This window comes from Adiantum capillus-veneris, chromosome 16, assembly GCF_014529385.1.
Source record: "Adiantum capillus-veneris isolate H3 chromosome 16, ASM1452938v2, whole genome shotgun sequence".
NCBI classification, from domain to species: domain Eukaryota; kingdom Viridiplantae; phylum Streptophyta; class Polypodiopsida; order Polypodiales; family Pteridaceae; genus Adiantum; species Adiantum capillus-veneris.
Genome location: NC_140946.1, coordinates 153,296,752 through 153,318,351, shown reverse-complemented (window position 1 = coordinate 153,318,351; position 21,600 = coordinate 153,296,752). Strand labels below are relative to the sequence as shown.

Genomic DNA, 21,600 nt, shown 5'->3' with positions numbered 1-21,600 from the left:
CATGATAGTTAGCATACATGTTATGTATGCTTGTTAGCATAGTCTATATTCTAGTTAGCATAGTGGGTATGCTGGCTAGCATACCCAATTATGCTAATTAGCATACCCATGTATGCTAGTTAGCATACATGTTGAGTATGTTGGGTATATTGGGTATGTTGATTCGCATACCCAATTATGTTAGTCATGAAATTGTATGCTAGTTGGCTGCTACTTAGCGTAGTCATTATGCTACTTAGCATAGTAGGTATGGTGGCTAGCATACATAGTATGCTAGTTAGCATACCCAGTTATGCTAGCTAGCATACCCAATTATGCTAGGTAGCATTTCCAAGTACATGGAATGCTTATTGGCATACTAAGTATAGAAACAATCATAGTATAGTGGGTATGGTGTCTAGCATACACAGTATGGTAGTTAGTATACCCAGTTATGCTAGGTAGAATTCCAAGTAGATGGAATGCTTATTGGCATACTAAGCATACAAGCAATCATTATGGTATGCTACCTAGTATACTATATATATGTACATATTCATTATGTGAACTACCACACATCCCATGCTTACTAGCATCTTGAGTATGCTAATTGTAGTGTTAAGAATCCAGCTTTGCATTTTAGCTACCAATTTGGATATGATATATTAAATATAGTATTCAAACCGCAACGGGCAAGGATGGCACTGTTCTTGCATAGGAGCACTGTAGTGGCAAGCCTTGGCTGATATGTAATAAGAATGTGTTTTGCAAGAACTTGAGTATGTTTTGGAGGGGCTTTACGTGGTTCGGGCCCAAACACACTCTGATCATTGATGATAGTAAGTATAAAGTAAGTAAGTTTTCTTATTACTCCCAAGCTAGAGGACCGGACTGTTGAACAACGGCAATAGTTCTTGGTAGACACTTTGCCTCCCTGGCTATTTCTATGGTTGCAATCAAAGGACTGTGAAACATATACAGTCGACAATGGGTTTGATACTGCCCAGAATTTTTTTTTATGCGTTCCTCAGCAAGCTAGAGTGAGGTCTGCAAGAAATAAATGAGGCCGAGTGGAGGGCAAAAATTTGTCGAAGACAAGGGAAGGCTGATGAAGAAGCTGAAAGGAATGAGAGGGAAAGGCTCAAGAGGAAAAGACTAGAGAAGCAGTAGCAACTTGAAGTAGAAATCCAAATGCATGAACCAAAGGCTCAGCAAAGACAGGAGAACAAGCACATTGGGTACTACAAGCGCCTTGGGCATCACAAGCATTTTCAAGAGTAGGAGACTCTTTGCATACTTGTAAAATTATGTACTATGATGGAAAGTTGTAATATCGTGTGATGAGATGGCCTTTCAATTTTCATACCTATTTTGACTTTCGTTTCGAATAGTAAGGATCAAATTTATACTATTGTATTTTTTGGGGCCATACCTTGTGCAACGTTGGCATATTTTTTAGTCTTGTAAACATTATATGAATGCAATGGTAGCATATTGAGCAATGCTTGTCACACTCAGTAAGCTAGTAACCCTATGCAATAACCTAGTTGGCTTACCCAGTTTGCTAATCGTAAAGATAGTTGTAAACAACATACAATGAAGTTATTTGCTAGTAGCTCTAAGCAATAATCTACTTGGCTTACCCAGTTTGCTGATAGTAAAGATAGTTGTAACCAACATTCAATGAATTTATTTGCTAATGGTTGCGATAAACGCCAAACCATGTATACAGCATAAGAGACACGGAACCAACTTTATGATAAAATTGCATTATTTGTAGCAAGAAGTATATTGAAAATCCAGTGGTTACAACTTAAAATCTAAAGGGCATAATATTATGGATTGCTTTCATAGCTTTTTAGGCTGATTGTGTACACCTTCCTTCTCCTTGGATGTCCTTCATAGGTATTTTGATACATCGTACTAGATGTGAAAGTAGGTGGATGATGGGATGCTTGTGGTCTAGCTTGAAGGTGTATGCATTCAATTGCTTGTAATACAGTCCATGCACAACATATGAGTCTCTGTCAATTACATTGCTCCATTCATCAATGTACCCCTTATACACCTTCTCCTTTGTTGCAACACACTTGACCAGGTAGAAATCCACATCCTCTACATTGGTTGAAGCATCTGGATTTATAGCAAATGTGTCACCAACACATAGAGAACTACTCAATACATCATGATGACCTTTGTATGTCAATTCATTATAGACAATGACTTCCTCCATCGGATATTCATCTATTGGCTCGATATCCACCACAACCTCATCATGTAATGGCAACAGAATATGACAATCCTAAGCCTACACATGAGCTTTATTGATGCAACGATTCCACCTTCCGTGCATGCATGCATCACAAAATCACACCAAGTTTCTTGTTGCCGATAGGCTGGCTTGGCAATAAGAAACCACATCTGCTACACATTAAAAAATAGCCTTTAAATACTATTTCTCTTTCACAGAGTATTTTACTGTGCATCAAAGGTGTCGTAGCTCAGGCCTGTGCACCATGCTATGAAGGTAGACTGCCTCATAAAATTCGAGGCGTCTGTCCTTGAGTTCAATTATAGTAAAGGTATTATAACTGCATTGTCCGGCCTATGTTAAACAGCCTAGGTCTTCACCCCTGCAAATGGGATCCTATCATAGGCCCAAGGTATATGCCCTTGTGTTTATTGCATCCCAAGTCCCCAAGTCAAAAAAGACGTTAAGGCTTAGTTTAGTCAATGTTTAAGGTACAGTCTTAGCATAACCCAGTTAGGTTTCTTTTGTGATCTAGTTAGGCCATTATTAGGTCACATCTAGGTTGTCTCAGCAAGGTAGTGATAGTTAGTCCACTAATTTATTCGAATACCCAAGTTAGCCTAACTAGCAGAACTAACTTAGCTCACAATTAGTTTTAAGTTCAACTTTGGGGCATGTGCCCATACCATAGTGTATTTCTTTAGGAGACACCATATTTAAGTATTAATGGGCATGGGGTGTCTATCTCTGTGAATGTGTAGAGAGAGAGAGAGAGAGAGAGAGAGAGAGAGAGAGAGAGAGTGTGTGTGTGAGAGAGGTATAGTTGCATTATGGCCAATTTGTCTGAATGGTGCGCGGGGAGGTTTTAAAGAAATGTAAAAATGCACCATCATGCCATATAGCTACTTCCTGAAAAAGTTATGAAAGAGAGAGGGAAAGAGAGTGTCGTCAGGCTGCCAAGCCTCACCATATCAATGCTAACAAAGCAAGAACCACATACATAAAATGTCGATCCGTGGGATGTAGCTGACCCAACTAGTGCATGGAGGCTACGGGAGAGCCAATCTCTCAAAAAACCCAAGTCTATGTCGCTTCTACTTATCTAAGTCTCAAGTGTGTCTTAGACACCAAAAGATACTTTCTCTACCACAACCTTATCCGGACAAATTTGTGTAGCTCTACACGTCTCCGAATGGAATGAAACTTAATATCTAGCATGGGCAAGGTATCCTCTCATGTGCTCAAATGTTGTTTCTAACATCTAGACAATATCGCACATAAGATAAACGGCCTATTTTAGGATTGCCAATTTCGATCCGAGAAGGGATGTATAGCTTCCTCTAGACCTGCTCTATCTATCCCTAAGGTCAAAATCTAGTTTTAGTGCATGTATTGTGCATAGGGAACAAAAAATAGCTCGTAGATGGGCACGACTAAAAGCACACTTTATCGCAAGAAACTTACATTAAAAGAGAGAGATTTCACCTACGAACGTCAGAACAGCAATGCAATACTGTACGAGAGAGAGAGAGAGAGAGAGAGAGAGAGAGAGAGAGAGAGAGAGAGAGAGAGAGAGAGAGAGAGAGAGAGAGAGACGAGAGATTGAAGAAACAATAGATAGTCGTTGAGCTACTGCAGCAATGCTTACTCTTTGTTATCCAAAACTTAGGTCTTAAAGTTACAAAAATTGGCTTTTATACCTTAGCCAAGGTGTAAAAATGGATTCCTAGCTAATTGGGGCTTAGTATAAGATTAAGAGACTGCATAGAATTACAAACGTGGAAGCGGCCCCTTTAGACTCACTGGTACTAAAAATATTACAACGACTTTGGACTTGCGTGATTTTTCAATAATAAAATGGGTTTGATTACAATCATTAGGCTTGAGAAAATGTGTGGAGTCCTGCTTGATGCTCTTCTTTTGCTCTTGTTAGTTGACCAGCTAACATTCCCCCCCTCCTTGCCTGTGTCGTCCGCAACACAACTACTTAGGGTGCTAAGTAGTGGTCGGGCTTTCACGTCACGGTTCTCTTTGCTTGATGCTTAAGACCTTGTTGGTACTTGAGATGCAGCTCTTTATCTTCAGTGACATGAATTGCATGTTGATTGCATTCTTCAGCTCCATTGCTGAATAGCTAACAAACCAAGCCCGCAGGTTTGTGATAACAGGGCCAAATATCTTTGGTTTGTAAGTAAAAACGCTCATCTAGAATGCTTCTTCAAATGTCTGCATATAATATGATGGGAGAAACATGGACCTTGCGTAGAATCCATGAAGGAATTCTTCAGATGGTTGACCAGAGAGATCATAGCATAGACCTTGTGTACCTTCAAGGAAGGACATCCATGCGGCATCTGTTTGTTTTGCCCTATGAAAGGTTTGCAAACAAGTGAGGAGCATCTTCACAATCTTTACTAGCATAATGCATGCCAAATCTGGGATCCCCCAAAATAGTTGTATAGTCAAAGATAGTGTCTCCACCATGTATGACTCTGTCGGTTGGTTATTTGGAGGTGGTGGAAACCGGGGGTAGTCAAGCCAACTTGGTCTTTTCTGTTGGAGGATAAGGTGTTGTTGCCAATTTTTGACTCTCGATACCGATCACTGCACAGGATCCTTTTTTATTTGTAATGGTGCATTTGTGAAAAAAATGAGATACCTGTGATGTCGGTTAAGCCAGATCTTGTGCCATTTGGGGTGTTGTAGTGAAGGATTGGCCTGGAGATCCTTGAGCAATCTTTCTTTGATTTGGAGGACTTTGAATTTAATGAGAGGATAAGGGAGAGCTTGTTGATGCCACGTTTCATTGATTGTGGAGGGCATGAGTAGATTGACATTGATTGAGTGTATAATTTGTTCTTCCCATTGCAATGCCTCCTTCCAAATGGTCTCCGTTTTCTCTTCTATCTGCTTCTTCAAAGCGGCCTCCTCCTCAGCAGCAGTCAGGTTTTTTAAAGTAGTGGAAGGTTCCTCTTCTGCTTGAAAAATTTCAATCTCTAGAAGACTGACCTCTTCTATTGTTGGCACTTTTAGATCCATGAACTAAAGGGTATTCTTATTTTGCATTGATGCTGTTGGTAGTTTTCTTCTCGCTACATGAAGCTGATTGACAATTCTCTTCTTTGCATCTGCTCAAGCTTTAGCTCCATATCTAAGTCCTTAACCTTCTGCTCCATTGTTCGATAGACAGCATCTATGCCCTGTAGTGTGGCTACTGTTGGGTTATCCTTTAGCTGATTCAGAAGTGCATTCTATTCTTGGCATCGTGCTTCCGCCTGGGCCAAGTTTGTATTGTCAATGTTAAGTTGAATCTGTAGGCATTGTACCGTAGAAGCTGATTCTTGTAGAGCAAAAGTGGTTTCTATATAGTGTTGTACTTGTTCTTTATGTTGAGATTGAAGAGTCTCTAGATCTGCTGCTGCTGATTTTGTTGACAGCTCGACAATTTCTTCCTCTTTAGCTTCCATAGCCTCTTTGTAGACATCATTAAAGGTTGTTGCTAAGTCAAGCCTTTCATTTGAATGTTGTAACCTCTGATTGAGGTTGTGGAGTTGGTGGTGGCGTGTGTAGATCTCCTCTTTCATTTTGTCTACCACATCATGAGCATATTCCTCTATATCGTCCAGACTTTCTAAGTTTTTTGAGTGGCTCGCTTCAGGTTGATTTGTTGACTTGTCGTGAGCCTTAGTTGTGGTTGTCTCATCCTCTTGCTCTTTTTCAACAGTTTTGGTCGGCTCAAACTCTGTTTCTGTATTGTTAGCAATGGGAATTGTCTCCTTTGGTTGTGGTTGCTCTCTTGGAAGAGTGAAATGTGGAGCTCCTTCAGTGTATAATTGTTGAATTGGGGAGTCCTCCTTAGGTGGTGTTTGTTCTTTGTCTTCTTTTGCTTGTTCCGGGGCTTGTTCCCTTTGACGTTCTTCCTGTTGGTAAAGCTGCTCCAAACCTTCCATAGGATCATCTTTCATTTTTTACATTGGGTTTATGGTCTTGACCTTGAACTTTGTCGGGGACGGTTTACACTTTTCTTCAAAGTCTCCCTGAAGTCCTCTTTTGAGCTTGAAGATTGTTGTCTCTCTCTCTCTATTATGGCCACTTTTTGTGTTGGTTCTTCAATAACTACTGTTGACCTATGTTTCTTCGTCTGTTTTTCTTCATCCACCTTAGCTTTCTTTTTTTCTTTTCTTTTTCTTTCAAGAGGAGTGTCCTCCTCTTCCTGCACTTACTCCTCTCTATTACCTTCTGCTTTTGCTGCTGCAGATGTGGGTTCTTGAGCTGGTACATCAACTAATCAAGCATGTAGTCTTGTTGCCAACCACTGGTGGAGCCCGTGTTTGTACTTATGGCTCCTCATCTGTCTTGTTGAGCAATTATAAATTTTGCTCTGGGGTAGGCGGTAGATGCTCTACCTGTCCTATAGCGTGATAAGCAATTCTGGTGAATGAGCACTTATGGAGCTCCCAAAAATGTGATGTTCTTTGGCTTCTTCACATGAGTGAGGGTTGTGTAGATGTATTGTGCGTGGTTCACCTCTATCATCCCCTCTTTCTTTGATGCTTGTGTGAATCTATAAGCCACGGCATGATTGGGAATTGTATACCTTGGTGGTCTCTTGGCAGTGAAGTGAAAATGTTGGTGCCGCAATGCCCGCTCTATTTACCTTTGCTTCAAATCCAAAAAGGACGATGATTAGCTGGTGAAAATACCATTGGTTGGTAATTGTCTATCCCTCATAGGTTTTCCTCCTTTCTGCAGCTTTAGTGCTTCTGCATCTGGAAGCCACGGCATGATTGGGAATTGTATACCTTGGTGGTCTCTTGGCAGTGAAGTGAAAATGTTGGTGCCGCAATGCCCGCTCTATTTACCTTAGCTTCAAATCCAAAAAGGACGATGATCGGCTGGTGAAAATACCATTGGTTGGTAATTGTCTATCCCTCATAGGTTTTCCTCCTTTCTGCAGCTTGAGTGCTTCTGCCACTTGGTCTTCAGTTATGTTAACTTCTATAGGAGATCCATTGAGGTCATATACAGTGGCTCGTCCTTCCTTGATGTATTGTGTGTGGTTCACCTCTGTCATCCCCTCTTTCTTTGATGCTTGTGTGAAGGTGGAGGTTGCAGCATGATTGGAAATTGTATACCTTGGTGGTCTCTTGGCAGTGAAGTGAAAATGTGTTGGTGATAGAACCGCAATGCCCGCTCTATTTACCTTTGCTTCAAATCCAAAAAGGAGGATGATCGGTCGGTGAAAATACCGTTGGTTGGTAATTGTCTGTCCCTCATAGGTTTTCCTCCTTTCTGAAGCTTGAGTGCTTCTGCCAGTTGGTCCTCAGTTATGTTAACTTCTATAGGAGATCCATTGAGGTTAGATATGGTGGCTCGTCCTTCCTTAATGATGTTGAACAAGAGCTGCATACGCTCTTTTGTAATGGACATCACAGGGGTCCATCTCCATGTAGTCCTTAAGGCCAATCTTTTCCCAAAGTGGTCGGACTGCATGTTCTTTGATGAGGTCCTAAGCTTCCCTTGGTAGCATCTATACTTTGACTTTGGTTCCATGAGCACTCTTGAATGATCCATGGTAGACAGTGACACGTTGGCTATCCAATTCGTCTTTTCCCAACCAAGTGACATTTGCCTCTCTTAAGAAGTCTTCCTCCAACTGACATGGTGGGAGTTCAGCAAATACCTGCTTCATGGTCTTCTTTTTTTTTGAGCTCCTGATGTAGATGAGAGAGAACCTGACATTGTATTAGCACATTCAGAGATTAGACCATTTTGGCAAGTTACAACCAAGTAGCACAACTAAATACGCAAAAATGAGCCCTAAAAAATAAAATATTGGCAAAGTCTATCTTCAGCGCGCCTAAGATGCAGATGGGTGTATGTGCATGAAGAAATGGTGTCGGGAGGAATCTATAGAAAATATAAGTGTTCATGGTGATCTGCAAGAATCTTGAGAGCTTTTGGTGGGAGTTGTGAGCAATTATATGTCCGCTTGACCGCATTCTATACTTTTGGTAATTGACCATGTCAAGATTTGCCAAACTTGATGAAACTTGGGAAAATATTTATGGGGACCACTGTGAACATATCTATGTATCACAGATGCAAGTTAGGCTCTTCCATTGCCATTTCTATCTTAAGCGTGCCTAAGATAAAAAGGGGGTGATTTAGATCCATTTCTTATTTTTGGTACTCTAATGGTTTGGTACTCTAATGGGTTCTAGAGCATTTATATTGGCCTACATGGCTATACATATCTAGACTTTCCTAACACCTCCTCTCAATTACCTACGCAATGAGCTCATCAGGTCTAATTGCATACTCTTGGATTTAACATCCCTCAATCATTCTATCATAGTTTGTCCTAGATGACTAGTCGGTGAAAAAGGCCGCTGAACTTTTTTATCCGATTTCCTTCATTTGGGGAGAAGCTATTACGACGGCTGCTTATCTGATCAATCGGTCACCTAGTACACCATTGAAGTACAAGGTTCCGCAGGAGATGTGGACGGGCAAAGAGCCCAATTATAATAGGTTACGTGTATTTGGGTGTAAGGCATTCTCACATGTGCCAAAAGAGCTTAAACAAAATCTTAACCCCAAATCACACAACTGCATCTTCATTGGATATGGTGTGGATGGAGAGATGGGATATCGTCTCTGGCACCCGGAATCTAAGAAGGTTACACACAGCTCATAGGTGATATTCAACTAGTCTAAAATACATAGAAAGCCAGTGAAAGACATTGAGCATCGCAAAGTACGGTTTGAGGATGTTTCCTCACCACCAGTTACACAAAATGTTGGACATGGTCAGACATTGCATATGCAGTGGGAGTGGTCAGCAAGTTTATGGAAAATCCTGGCAGAAAGCATTGGGAAGCAGTGAAGCACATCTTGAGATACATGAAGGGCTGAGCTAGCAAGTGCTTACACTTTGGGAACAATGATGCATCCATAGTTGGATACACTGATTTGGATTATGTGGGTTGTGTGGGCACTAGGCGATCCACATCTGGCTACGTTTTCTTGCTCGTTGGAGTGGCAGTCTCTTGGAGATCATGTCTCCAAAATTGCCTTTGTCTTCCACCATTGAGGCAGAGTATGTTATAGTTTCCAGTTCCAGTAAGGAAGTTGTGTGGTTATCTCGTCTAGTGGGAGACCTTGGTAGACACCAGATTCTAGTGTTACATTGTGACAGCCAGAGTGCGATTGTGTTATAAAAGCCTTCTCGTGTTTCACTCGAAGTCAAAACATATAGAGGTCGAGTATCATGTGGCACGGGATATTTTGGCTAGCAAACGGATTGAGTTAGTCAAAGTTCACACAGATGAAAACCCAGCGGATTCTCTAACAAAGAGCTTATCCTCAAAGCGGTTCTCACATTGCATAGAGATGATGGGCTAAGGTGAAGTTATGGTCATGCTTCACGTTTTGTATATTTGTACATAATAGCCCCTACATTCTTTTGCCAGTTGGGCCACATTGGCCTTCAAGTGGGAGATTGTTAGGTTTCAGGCCCAGTGGCCGGTCGTGGTCCGGTGCCCGCCCACTTATTCATTTTATGTTCATAATGTCAATAAGGAGTGAAAATGGATTATTCTCAATAGATCCACCAAGACCATGTATCTGCTCCTCATATTTTTTCCCCTTCTCTCCTTCCCTCTCTTGCTCTCACCATAGCTTCTCTACAGAATCAAGGGTTGGCACTACCTAAGAACGACCAACCTTTGGCAAAGCTTTTTGCGGAGGACTCCCTGCTTTTCCTTAAAGCATGTCCTCAGGTTATCAAAAAGGCTCTGGATATTGTGAAAATGTATGCCTTACCTTCAGGTCAAAGGGTAATATTGAAAAATCAAGATTGATCTCCCTCTCCGAAAACGACTCGTTTGATCCATCAATGTGGACTGGGGAGATAGCGTCAAAAGAAAAGATATTCTGGCACCTTGGAACCCCTATGGGGGTGGAGGTAATTCACAAGCAAATATTTCTATGGGTTATATAGAGAAAGTAAGGAACAAGATATGAAGGTGGGAGTATGTGCTACTCCCCTTTTCGATCAGAGTGAAGGTAACCAATTCCCTTATGCTCCCTTATATAGCCCTTTAATGGTCCATTGCTTAAGCTAGCCAAATGCAACTGGGAAAAGTTCTTGAAACCAGTAAAGAGATTTTTATGGAAGAACAACACACTAAAGACTCGACACCCTAGTAGTGGGCTCAATGGAAGATAGTTGCGAGACCTATGGCAAGGCGGTCTCGGGATTCTTAATCCTAGCACTCATGTAGAGGCCTAGTGTGCTAAGTTTGTGATAGAACTCACAAAGCAAGGCCAAGCTTGGTATATTATGGCTAAGGCTATGATGGCACAACTCAAAAGTATGTTCACAAGGTGGCCAGTGGAAAGGGCTGAAGGTGCACGACAAGCTACTTGCCCCTCAATGGGCCGTCCTAAAACTTGGGGGTATGACAGCTGAGCTCACTCAAAAATGCAATAGAGCAACGGAGTCCTTGGAATGGGGAGAGCTATCAAGGTATTTTCACAATTCTTTAACTCACTCGTCCCCTCAGCTCTCCAAGATTGGAAGCATCTTTCTGACCCCCTTTTTGGAGGGAAGTTTCCAAAAAGATTAATAACAAAGGTATTGAATGTCTAGGCCAATTTTGGGACTATAACGCTGGTTGCTGGAAAGGAACGGATGAATTGGCTCTCTAGTTTTACCTCAGTGGGATAGAAACATTGCTGATCAACAGAGCCCTAGAAGGACTTAACAGTTGATGGTATCTGTCGAACTGAGAATCCAAGTTCGAGTGGAAAGCATGGCAACGGCCTAAGAACATACATTTTCTGAAACCGCGAACCAAGGAATTGTACCTCTCCCTTATGGCTTCAAAGGATTGGTTCTCCTCGCATAACAAGCAGTGGGGCAAACATTGGCTGGGGTCGAGATAGGAGACAATTGTGAAGAACGTATGGCACCCTCAATGGCCTCATAGGATGAAGATCTTCTTATGGAAGGTACTATGGGGAGCCATGCCGACTGGGGTGAAGGTTCTCGCCAGGGGAATTGATTCACATAGATGCTTGCAATGGAGGACAGCCAGTAAAGGCCTCCCTCACCTTTTCAAGGAATGCCCGATGATATGTGGCCTAACAGGGAAGATTTGCAAGTGGGTCCAAAAGACCTAAAACATAGGATGCTTCAAAAACGATCTCTTCTTGGGAGGGAAGGTGTTCAAGATCCAAGCACTGCTCATTGCAACACAAATTGTGAGATTCTGTTACTTCAAACATATTTGGAAGGCAAGGAACTATCGGATCTTTGAGAACTCCAAGGAAATAGCTAGGTTCAAAGAGATAATTCAAGAAAGCAAGGGCACGTTCTTCGCCATTGGAAAACAGATGAACTCCGAGGAGTGAAATAGGACCAGGGGTACCGCAATGATGGACTTTCATGGGTAAAAGTATGGGTTCATCTATTGTTGTGGGGTGGCTCCCTTGTCAATCGTTGTATCTATGATCCCTTGAAGATGTCATGGCTCGCCACGAGCATGGCAGAATTTGTAATTTTTTGGTTATGCTAATATAATCTACTCACCATTGTGAGTTCTACTATTTTTTTTAAAAAAAACCATTGCTTATAAAGAGCTCTCCACTAATAAAATATCCATAAACTAGTTAGCAATTGTATAACCCATAAATCAATGGTGCTTTTACCATCTATCAATTACAATAAATAATTGTTAATGCATCAAAATCAAAACCCATTACATGTCTCTCTTTTAAAATGCCGGTGGAGATTGCTTGAAAAGAATGATGCTATGAACTCCGGGCAGAGATCTTTAGGAGAAACAAATTAGTGGAGGAATTTCAACGAATAACAATTCTTGCCAAGAAAGACACGTGGGACGATTGTTCTTGTATATGCTTGGTGCTTATTCCTTCTTCTTTTGTGTGCATAAACGGAGTAGGTAGTCTCACAGTCCTCATTCTCATGACTTTGCTATAAAGAAAAGCGATTAGTGAATTTAAGTGAAGCCTTTCTCAAAGCTAAACCAAGGTGTACATGTTGAATGTAAAGGAGAAGTCTTTTGTTATATCTTGCCCATAAGCCTTCTTTACACGTTGCAACTTTCTCTCTCATTGTCTATTGTCTCGTTGTGAAGAATATAGGGGGGGAACTTTAGATGCCCAAGATGCCATCAAAAAGTGGGGAGTTTCTTTTCAAGACAATGGTAGTTCAAAGGACACCATAAATTAGAGAGGAGTGTTCCAACCCATGTACACCAAGGTGCAAAAGCATATATTGATCTCCATAATATTGCAAACTACTCAAAAGACTCACTTGCACGAAGAGAGACGAAGACCATTAGTACCACACTCTAGGCACTAGTGTTCGCAAAAAAATTTGGGGTTTGGTGTATTTCTAAGTGCATGGAATTGCAAATTCTTGGCTAGATTTCAAGCTTGACTTTAGCTTCAGGTCGCAGATTGCGACACATGTAAAGTAGATTTCAACCCAGCAAAAATGAGTAAGACCTATGGCAGTCCAAAAAATTGTAGGCAAAGGTGAGAAATGCTCCAAAGCACTTTGTGCTCATTAGAGTACAAATTCTAAGGCTCCATGAAAATAATACCTTAGGACTTAGTGCACAATTTCTCCAAAGTAAAGCGATGCGGCTTTCATTAATGGAGTATTTACTTGGTTTGATGCTCCTTTTTTTTAATTGAATCATTGACAATTGTCTGCTCATATAACATGCTCGGGTCCAATAATGATATGCACTTTCTTGACGTTGCTTATTGATGAGGTGGCATATGGAGACAAAGACCTAGTTGTATGTTTGGGTATTGCTTGGATTCACATTATTGAGCAGGATTTGAGAAGACATAGACTTTCATGTGACTAAAGTGAAAAGTTAACCATGAGAGTTGAGCGCAATAATGGAAGGTAGGTCTCATCGACACCCAATTCTTTCTTTTTTTTTTTAAAAAAAATATAGGGAAGGAGCCTTAGATGAAGAGGAAAAGCAAGTAACCAAGCAAGGGAATCATGTGAGGGTAGAAGAAGTCTTCCCCCAAAGTGTTGGCTTGGAGGAAAAATGAGCAATTTATCACATTTGCAAATAATAAAGTCATAGATTCTTAATTTTTTGTGGGCAAAACTCACATAAAGTGAGTTAGGCAATTAAAACCAAAAATAATTACAAACAGACCATGCTCAACCAAGCCATGAAGCAAGAAGGCCACCATAGGGCCACTCCCTCTCACATGGTGAAATGTGCCCACACCGTAGCGACAATCAAGGCTCAGAAAAGACATATATAGTAGAGGGAAGAACCTACCCAAGATCCATTTTGAAATAGGCCACACTAACTGCAACAGCCTTTACAAGCGATGATCAGAGAACCAACCATTCCACAAGAGCAGTAACACCATTGAAACCCATACGAGAGCTAGTCCCACACTAGGTAGACCATTGAAAAGTCAAGAAACCGACCACCACCAACCGCTCATAATGCGGAAGCTAAAACTTGAGAAGCCCTTCATCAAGATATCTCATGCCCTCCATTATGTGGGTGTTGCAACCCATGACAAGGAGAGAGGGGTAGTCCACTGCGAGTCCATCTTCCTCATTGCAAGTGCATGTACCGCCATGGACGCTCCAACCGTCTGGGAGATGCCTGTTCGATCACCACGCCCAACTTGATGTAGCAGGGAAGTTTCCTCTCGTAAGAGGGGGCGACGTTGGTACCTTCGTCTACCAAAAAAGTGAGACGTCGACTGTAGCGGGAAGGAGACAGCGAGTTGCTCATCCACGCACCCCCTTCATGCTAGCCCTTGTCATGCAGGCCTTCCCTGCCCTCTCCCCTCTCGATCCTTCACCATAGACGTGGAACCTGCTAATCTTATATGGTGGCTTATTATCCACTCATGTAACTTGGACAATGTTGGTACCAGTTCATATAACCAAGTTTAAGTTGCCGATGCATAATGTGTATTTGTGTAGGACATGTATCTTCACCTAAGTAGAAATATTGCGACAATGTCCCGTGCATCTGTTTATTTCAAAGGGTCAGTTAAGATCCATAGTGTTGAGAGAGAGGCGCTCCAACATCAAAAGAGAAGTTCGCATGAGAACAACTAACAATGGCACCATTTTGATCGTGGGTGATCGATGTCTTACTTTTTGTTTGTTAGGTTTATAGCAAGTGATCCTCGCACCAAGGTGAGCATATCAAATGTAGATGGCGTTGGGTCGACGCGCAACTTAGGCTTGGTTCACACTGCGTGGAACATAACATTGTGCAGGCATGTGCCGTAGAGTTGGCATGCTTCCATTGGCTGAAAGAAAGATGGAGAGTTTCCAGACCTACCAAATGTCCATTCGCTTTTGCAACGCCGATTGCGGGCTGGGTTCTAATATCTTGAGCCCATTGCAATGCAGTCAACCAAGTAACTTGCAGGGCGTTGGTGCTTCACCGAGAGAACTATGTTCGCAAATAGCTTGACTGGGTTGGGCTTCTCATGTGAATGGCATTGTGCTAGAACCCGCATTCACGAGCTGCGCACCTTGTGCAGATTGAATGCACCCTTAGAGGCAAAACAAGGTTGAATTGGGGAGGAAAATAAGTGCAAAGTTGAGAGTTCAAACCCCACAACAAGAAGTTGTTCGCAAGGCTACGACTTCATAAAGTGGCCGAGAGAGAGAGAGAGAGAGAGAGAGAGGAGAGAGAGAGAGAGAGAATTACTAATGATTGAGAGAGCAAGCATCCTATGGTGTAGAGGCAATTGCATGGCACAGAAGGAAAGCTACCTCCCCAAAGAACTTTTTGAAGGCGCCAAAAAGGCCTTCCACAATCCACAGTTCAACTTCTCCCCAGAAAAATTCCCAATTATTTTGTGATATTATCTCCGTTTGTGCTATCAATTTTTTTGGCCGTTTATTCATCACCAACTTTCTCATATAATTGTCGGAAGGAGAGCATTGTCAAGAGAGTTCACTGTCATCTCTCTCTCTCTCTCTCTCTCTCTCTCTCTCTCCCTCCCTCCACGCACACACAGCACGCATGCAGTTGAGAGGTAAGGTGAGGCTGCCATCGCCGCCCATGCGTCCAATACGCCATCTCCTCCTCGCTTGCAGTGAGCTCTCAAGAGCCTGCTGTCTTGCGGCCGCTTTTGCTTTGTGATTAACCCCCCCAAAGGTAACTAAATGTGCATTTGCGTGTTGATGTAGATTCAAATTTTGTATTGCATATAAGCGGCCGAGGGGTGGGTCCTTGTTTCTAAATTTGGATGGTTAAGCAGTCACCGCAGCAGTGCCTGCCCTTAGCAAGAATATGATCGTGAATGGTCTGGGGTTTGCGCTGATTAAAGCGCTGCATTAATCTGGTGAATTGTCGATATCAATCAAACAGCTGATTTTAATCAGAATGCTCGAGGGCTTAATCAGGGAGATTAAGGAAGTTCATTATGGGCTTGCTTGATGGCCAAACTCAAGTGGCCGATTAAGCAGGGCACGCTTAATCACGTGGGCGATTACGTTTGAAAATTGAAATCGAAAAAGAGCCGATGACGCTTTTCGGGCATTAAAAAAATATGTGGAGGCAATATTGTTTTAGTTATACAATACGCGCGAAAGGGAATATGCGCTGTTTGTGTACTAATCATTAGCACGAGGCGAGAGGACGCAAATACTTTTTTTTCAATTGGAAAGATATATATATATATATATGTGTGTGCATGTATGTGTGTGATCAAGCGGGCGCCAAGAATGGATGATGAGGTTAAGGAAGGATTGTGACAGATTCGCAATGGTGGGTTGTGTGGGAAACGCAGGGCGCGGTGGGCGAATGATGATGCAAGAAGGGCACCCCCGTCACCATCAACTCTGATATTACCACCAATATCATGGATGGCAACGAGTGGATCAACGGCTACCTGGAGGCCATTCTTGATGCGGGCGCCGTCATCGCCAAGCATCGCCACCAGCAGAGCCGCTCTTCCTCCCTTTCTTCCCCGTCCCCTGCTCCCAGCGCTGCCGCCGCGCTGCCTCCCTCCTCCAACAATTCGGGCATCGTCTCAGCTTCCTGGAAATCAGAGCTTCTTCAGGACCAGGGCAACATCAATCCCACCAAGTTCTTTGTTGAGGAGGTGACCAGCGGCTTTGACGAAACAGACTTATACAAAACATGGATGAAGGTACTCACTCGCTCACCAAACCTTCTTCTTCACAGTAAACGCGCTCTTCATTTTTACACACGAAGAACATCTGATTGATTGAATTCGTATGAAGTTGTACACGGGCCGTTTGCAGTGTTCTGGCCGTAGTTTTTGTGACACATGCTTTCATTATTGGGTGCTTGCATCTTATAATTTATCTGCCTTAGGCTGCTGTTTGTCTCAACTGGATATGCTGTGATCTTTCCAGTTTTGTATGTAGTTGGTACAGTCAAATTTCCAATTATCTGAATCATCTGTCTTTGTATATCTTGTTTGCCCTACGAATCATGGAATGATGATCAAATGATTCATGATCAGATGAATTAACCTGCCTTTTGTTCAGAGCATTGCTATGAGGAGTGCCCAAACTCGCAACAACCGGATGGAGAATTTATGCTGGAGAATATGGCATTTGACCCGCAAGAAGAAGCAGGTTAGAGTTTGTGCCTCTGAGAGTGAGGGGGCTGGAGAAGTAGAGAACATTACATACTGAAAATATGTCGCTTATGAGCACTTGGAACAATATGGGCATAATTACAGCAGAAACCTGGACTTCATGCAGCACAGAGTGTGTTTTGCTTGAATTGTGTTCCATTTACTAACCTTTTGACTTTGTAGATAGCATGGGAGGATGCGCAACGGCTAGCGCGGCGGCACTATGAAAGGGAGCAAGGTCACAAAGCCGCTTCGAAGGAGCTATCTGAGTTGTCGGATGGGGAGAAGCCAGACCAAAGCTCCAAGTCAAAAACAGGGCCAAATCTATCAAGAAATTACTCCAACTTTGAAATGTTTGTTCAGCAGCAACAACCACAAAAAAAGAAATCTTTGTACATAGTGTTAATAAGGTATGAGTTTTGAGCCAGGGACTAGAGATGTAATTGCAGCAAACTCATAATAAAGCTTGTTTGTTCTGATGACTTCTACAGTATACATGGGCTCGTGCGAGGCTACAACATGGAGCTTGGTAGGGACTCGGATACAGGTGGCCAGGTATATATGCCAATTTTGAGTAGCTAAGCTGACACTGAATCGCTGATGCGCGTATTTGAACTAAATTGCATTCATTTAGTGTTCCAGGTTAAGTATGTAGTTGAGTTGGCCAGGGCCTTAGCCATGATGCAAGAGGTCTACAGGGTCGACCTCCTGACACGCCAAATCTGCTCACCAGATGTGGATTGGAGTTACTGGGAACCCACGGAGATGCTAACACATGGGGATACAGAGGGCGCTGGGGAAGGTAGTGGCGCATATATTGTGAGAATCCCGTGTGGTCCACGCGACAAATATGTGGCCAAAGAGCGCCTATGGCCCTACGTTCAAGAGTTTGTTGATGGGGCTCTGGCACATATATTAAACATGTCAAGGGCACTCGGGGAGCAGGTTCATGGTGGTGAGCGGCATGTGTGGCCCCATGTCATTCATGGCCACTATGCTGATGCCGGTAACATAGCATGTCTACTTGCTGGAGCTCTGGACGTGCCCATGGTTTTGACGGGCCATTCCCTTGGTAGAAACAAGCTGGAACAACTCTTGAAACAAGGCCGTGATACCAGGGAGGACATAAACAGCACCTATAGAATTATGCGGCGGATTGAAGGGGAAGAGCTGTCTCTTGATGGGGCTGAGATTGTCATCACAAGCACAAGGCAGGAGATAGAGGAGCAATGGGGCTTGTATGATGGCTTTGATGTTAAACTAGAAAGGGTTCTCAGAGCAAGAGCAAAACAAGGGATGAGCTGTTATGGACGGTACATGCCACGGATGTTGGTGAGTGGACTGGTCTTGAAAGCTCATGACATGGATAGTAGGTTTGCTTAAAAAGCGATGTTAAGCAGCTGATTTTGTAGGTAATACCTCCTGGAATGGACTTTAGTAGTGTGATATCTCCGGATGCTGAAGATGGCGATAGTGATGGGGGGGCCTTATCCGAGCCTATATCACCAAAGCCCGAACCAACCATCTGGGGAGAGGTATGTTTGTAAGGCTGTCTTTCAATTGACTCAATGTCTCATTCTTCTTCTGAATGTGCTATCAGTTAGTGCTCTCTATGTTTTACGGGTTGTCGTATTTGTGATGCTGGTGACCGCTTCTTTCAAATTCCAGATTAAGCGTTTCTTCAGCAATCCACACAAGCCAATCATTCTAGCTCTTGCTAGACCCGATCCCAAGAAGAACCTCACCACATTGGTAAAGGCATTTGGAGAGAGCCGCTCTCTTAGAGAGCTAGCAAACTTGGTACTACTCTTAAGCCTTCTGAACCTGGTGCGTATGTTGACATCATTCATGTTAACTGTTCAAAGTGTTGCACAGGTTCTCGTAATGGGAAATCGCGATGACATAGATGAGATGTCTGGTGGAAATGCCTCTGTTTTGACAACAATTTTGAAGCTCATAGACAAATTTAACCTTTATGGACTTGTTGCTTACCCAAAGCATCATAAGCAATCCGATGTTCCCAGTATCTACAGGCTTACGGCTAGAACAAAGGTTAATTTTTGAGCATATGTGGGGTCTCATTTGCTGGAATTCCATATGCATACTGATAAAGGCTATTGTGAAATATTCAGGGGGTTTTCATCAATCCAGCTCTTGTGGAGCCTTTTGGTCTGACTCTGATTGAGGTATGTCTTGATTACACAATCAGGCCAGTTTCTTGTGTAAAGGGATTGTGACTCATAATTCGTGATCTGAGCAGGCGGCTGCACAAGGAATACCAACAGTTGCTACAAAGAATGGTGGTCCTGTGGACATCAACAAAGTGACTATTTTGCTCCATCTGCTCATGCATGATGTTTCATTTTCCTCCTAAATTGCAATCTTTACATTGAGATTTTGTCCATAAAATTACACAGGCGCTGAAAAATGGGCTGCTGGTGGATCCTCATAATCAGAAAGAAATTGCTGATGCTCTGCTGAAACTTGTGTCTGACCGGAACATGTGGATAGAATGTCAGAAGAATGGGCTGGCGAATATCCATTTTTACTCTTGGCCACAGCATTGCCGTGTTTACCTTGCTCGTATCGCACAATGCCGAATGCAGCATCGCCATTGGCAGGATGGTTCTTTGTTGGATAGACAGCAAGTAGTAGATGAGGAGTTCACCAGGGACTCTTTGAAGGATGTACACACTCATCTATCCATTGATGAAAGGTCTGTAGGAAATGGATTAGATTTCTTTGAGCATCAATCGAAGTTGCAGAGTGTACAGGAGCATAGTAACGGGTCCAACTTTTTACATGCGGATGGCAAGGGGTTTTGGCAGAGGAAGATGAAGAAAGTCTTCATCATCGCAATTGACTCTTATGATGCAGGGGGGAAACCGGACAGAAAGATGCTCGAGGCTATCCAAGAAATAATTAAACATGTTAAGGCGGAGCCATCCATACATGGACCTGGATTCATTTTGTCCACAGCTATGAGATTGTCTGAGATGGTCGAGCTCCTAAATTTGGGAGGGCTTGACCTCTATGAGTTTGATGCATTGATTTGTGGAAGCGGCAGCGAGATCTACTATCCAGATGTATATGCGGACCATGCCTCTACTGGCCTTTCTAAATACCAGTTTTGCATCGATCAAGATTATGCAATGCACATAGACCATCGCTGGGGACGGGAGGGTGTCAGAAAGACAATTGCAAGGTTTCTGGTTTCTGGGGTTGATAATGTGCTGGACATGCAACGACCCTTGCCTATCGAAGAGGACGAGGCATGCGCAAATGAACACTGCCTTGCCTACAAAGTCAAAGATCCATCACAGGTAAAATACCCACGATACTTCCATTGATTACTAAACAACCTCTGACCATTGTTATGTTTCAGGCCCTGCGAGTTGAGGAGCTTCGCAAGAATTTGAGGATGCGAGGGTTGAGATGCCATGTCCTGTATTGCAAGAATGAATCACATTTGTACATAATGCCTCTTTTTGCATCTCGAGCACAGGCTCTGAGGTATGTGCCTTTGTCTTTTCTGGCATGTGCCTTTTGCCTTAACCCGTTTTCTTTCCAATTGAGAAGGGGAAGGGGAGAGGAGGGTGAAGATATTGATTCCATGGTGGATGTTATTCTTTTGCAGGTATTTGTTTGTGAGGTGGGGAACAGATATAAGCAACATGATTGTGTTTGTGGGTGAGGCTGGAGACAATGACTATGAAGAGCTTCTTTCGGGTGCACACAAGACAATTGTTCTTAAGGGTTGTGTAGAAGGCAACGGCTCGGAGAGACTTCTACGTGGGAGCGGGAGCTATTACAAAGAAGATATGGTTCCAGCAGAAAGTCCAAACATCATCACAGTCGACGTGTCGGAGCTCTCGCAAGCATTGCAGAATGCTATGCAGAGATAGCTACACAGTGTTGTATAGTCTGGTTACGGTTGTATAGTCCAATTCCTATTGGCACACATGACCAATGTTTTTGTTTATGGAAGTGCATCAAGACCATGTAGGCTTTTTTCAAGATGTTGATATCCATCTATTGTAAAGCTTGAGAGGGTAAATTTTTGAGCAGCGAGGCTGAAGCAGTCTCCTATATCGCACCGGGGCAATGTACATATTGTTGTATTTGATGATGTTAAAAAGAGTTGTTTGGTGTAATGGGCCCCTTCCATGAAATTTTTGCAAATAGGAAACTCTAGTCTGTGCTTAGATGGCAGGAGTCGTGCTCGCCCGAGGAAAGATTAAGTGAATCTTTTTATACTGTCGGCGAATAAACATTTTCATATCATTTGGGAAGACAGGTATGCACATTGTATATCCAACCATATCAATAAACTGCACTTGGTAAACACAAAAGTCTACTCACTTGCGACCCCTGCTCACTTCTCATTCTTCTGATGGGATTAAAAAGTTTTCCATATTTTCAAATCTAGGACACTCTTTGGACATGGCAAAAACTCGATGCACTGTTTTGGTTTGCACCATCTCCAAGAATCATAAAAGCAGTACTTATGCTAATTAAAGGCAAAGGTATTGTTTATCAGAATTCATGAATGATGTACACGGAATGCAATGATCTGTTTTTTTTCGACACACCATAGGGCCCACAGGGAGAGGTGCTTATCCCTCCCAAATATTAGGAATCAACTATTGAGGGAAGTTGTCAAACTAGTTTTGCATCAAAACTTTGCAATGAAATTTCAATCAAACATTACT

The 21,600-nt window shown here is 42.7% G+C and overlaps 1 protein-coding gene across 1 annotated transcript; it reads left to right on the top strand.

The window, feature by feature from the left end:
* Positions 1-15,229: 15,229 nt before the first annotated feature.
* On the top strand, positions 15,230-21,042 carry LOC147440088 (putative sucrose-phosphate synthase 2). Its single transcript, XM_086485758.1, has 14 exons — positions 15,230-15,435; positions 16,070-16,432; positions 16,797-16,886; positions 17,072-17,298; positions 17,380-17,443; positions 17,531-18,220; positions 18,301-18,423; positions 18,557-18,688; positions 18,764-18,940; positions 19,021-19,074; positions 19,149-19,211; positions 19,306-20,211; positions 20,274-20,401; positions 20,526-21,042. Exons 2-14 carry the CDS (start codon positions 16,142-16,144, stop codon positions 20,791-20,793), a joined length of 3,213 nt encoding a protein of 1,070 aa, XP_086341884.1. The 5' UTR covers positions 15,230-15,435; positions 16,070-16,141; the 3' UTR covers positions 20,794-21,042.
* The last annotated feature ends 558 nt before the right edge of the window (positions 21,043-21,600 follow it).

What these genes read in the sequence shown, in the direction of transcription:
- LOC147440088 (XM_086485758.1), top strand. Translation starts at nt 16,142, where the DNA reads ATGGATGGCAACGAGTGGATCAACGGCTACCTGGAGGCCATTCTTGAT. An exon ending in TTGTACATAGTGTTAATAAG is followed by an intron (nt 17,299 to 17,379) that starts GTATGAGTTTTG and finishes TGACTTCTACAG; the next exon opens with TATACATGGGCTCGTGCGAG. An exon ending in AACCAACCATCTGGGGAGAG is followed by an intron (nt 18,424 to 18,556) that starts GTATGTTTGTAA and finishes TTCAAATTCCAG; the next exon opens with ATTAAGCGTTTCTTCAGCAA.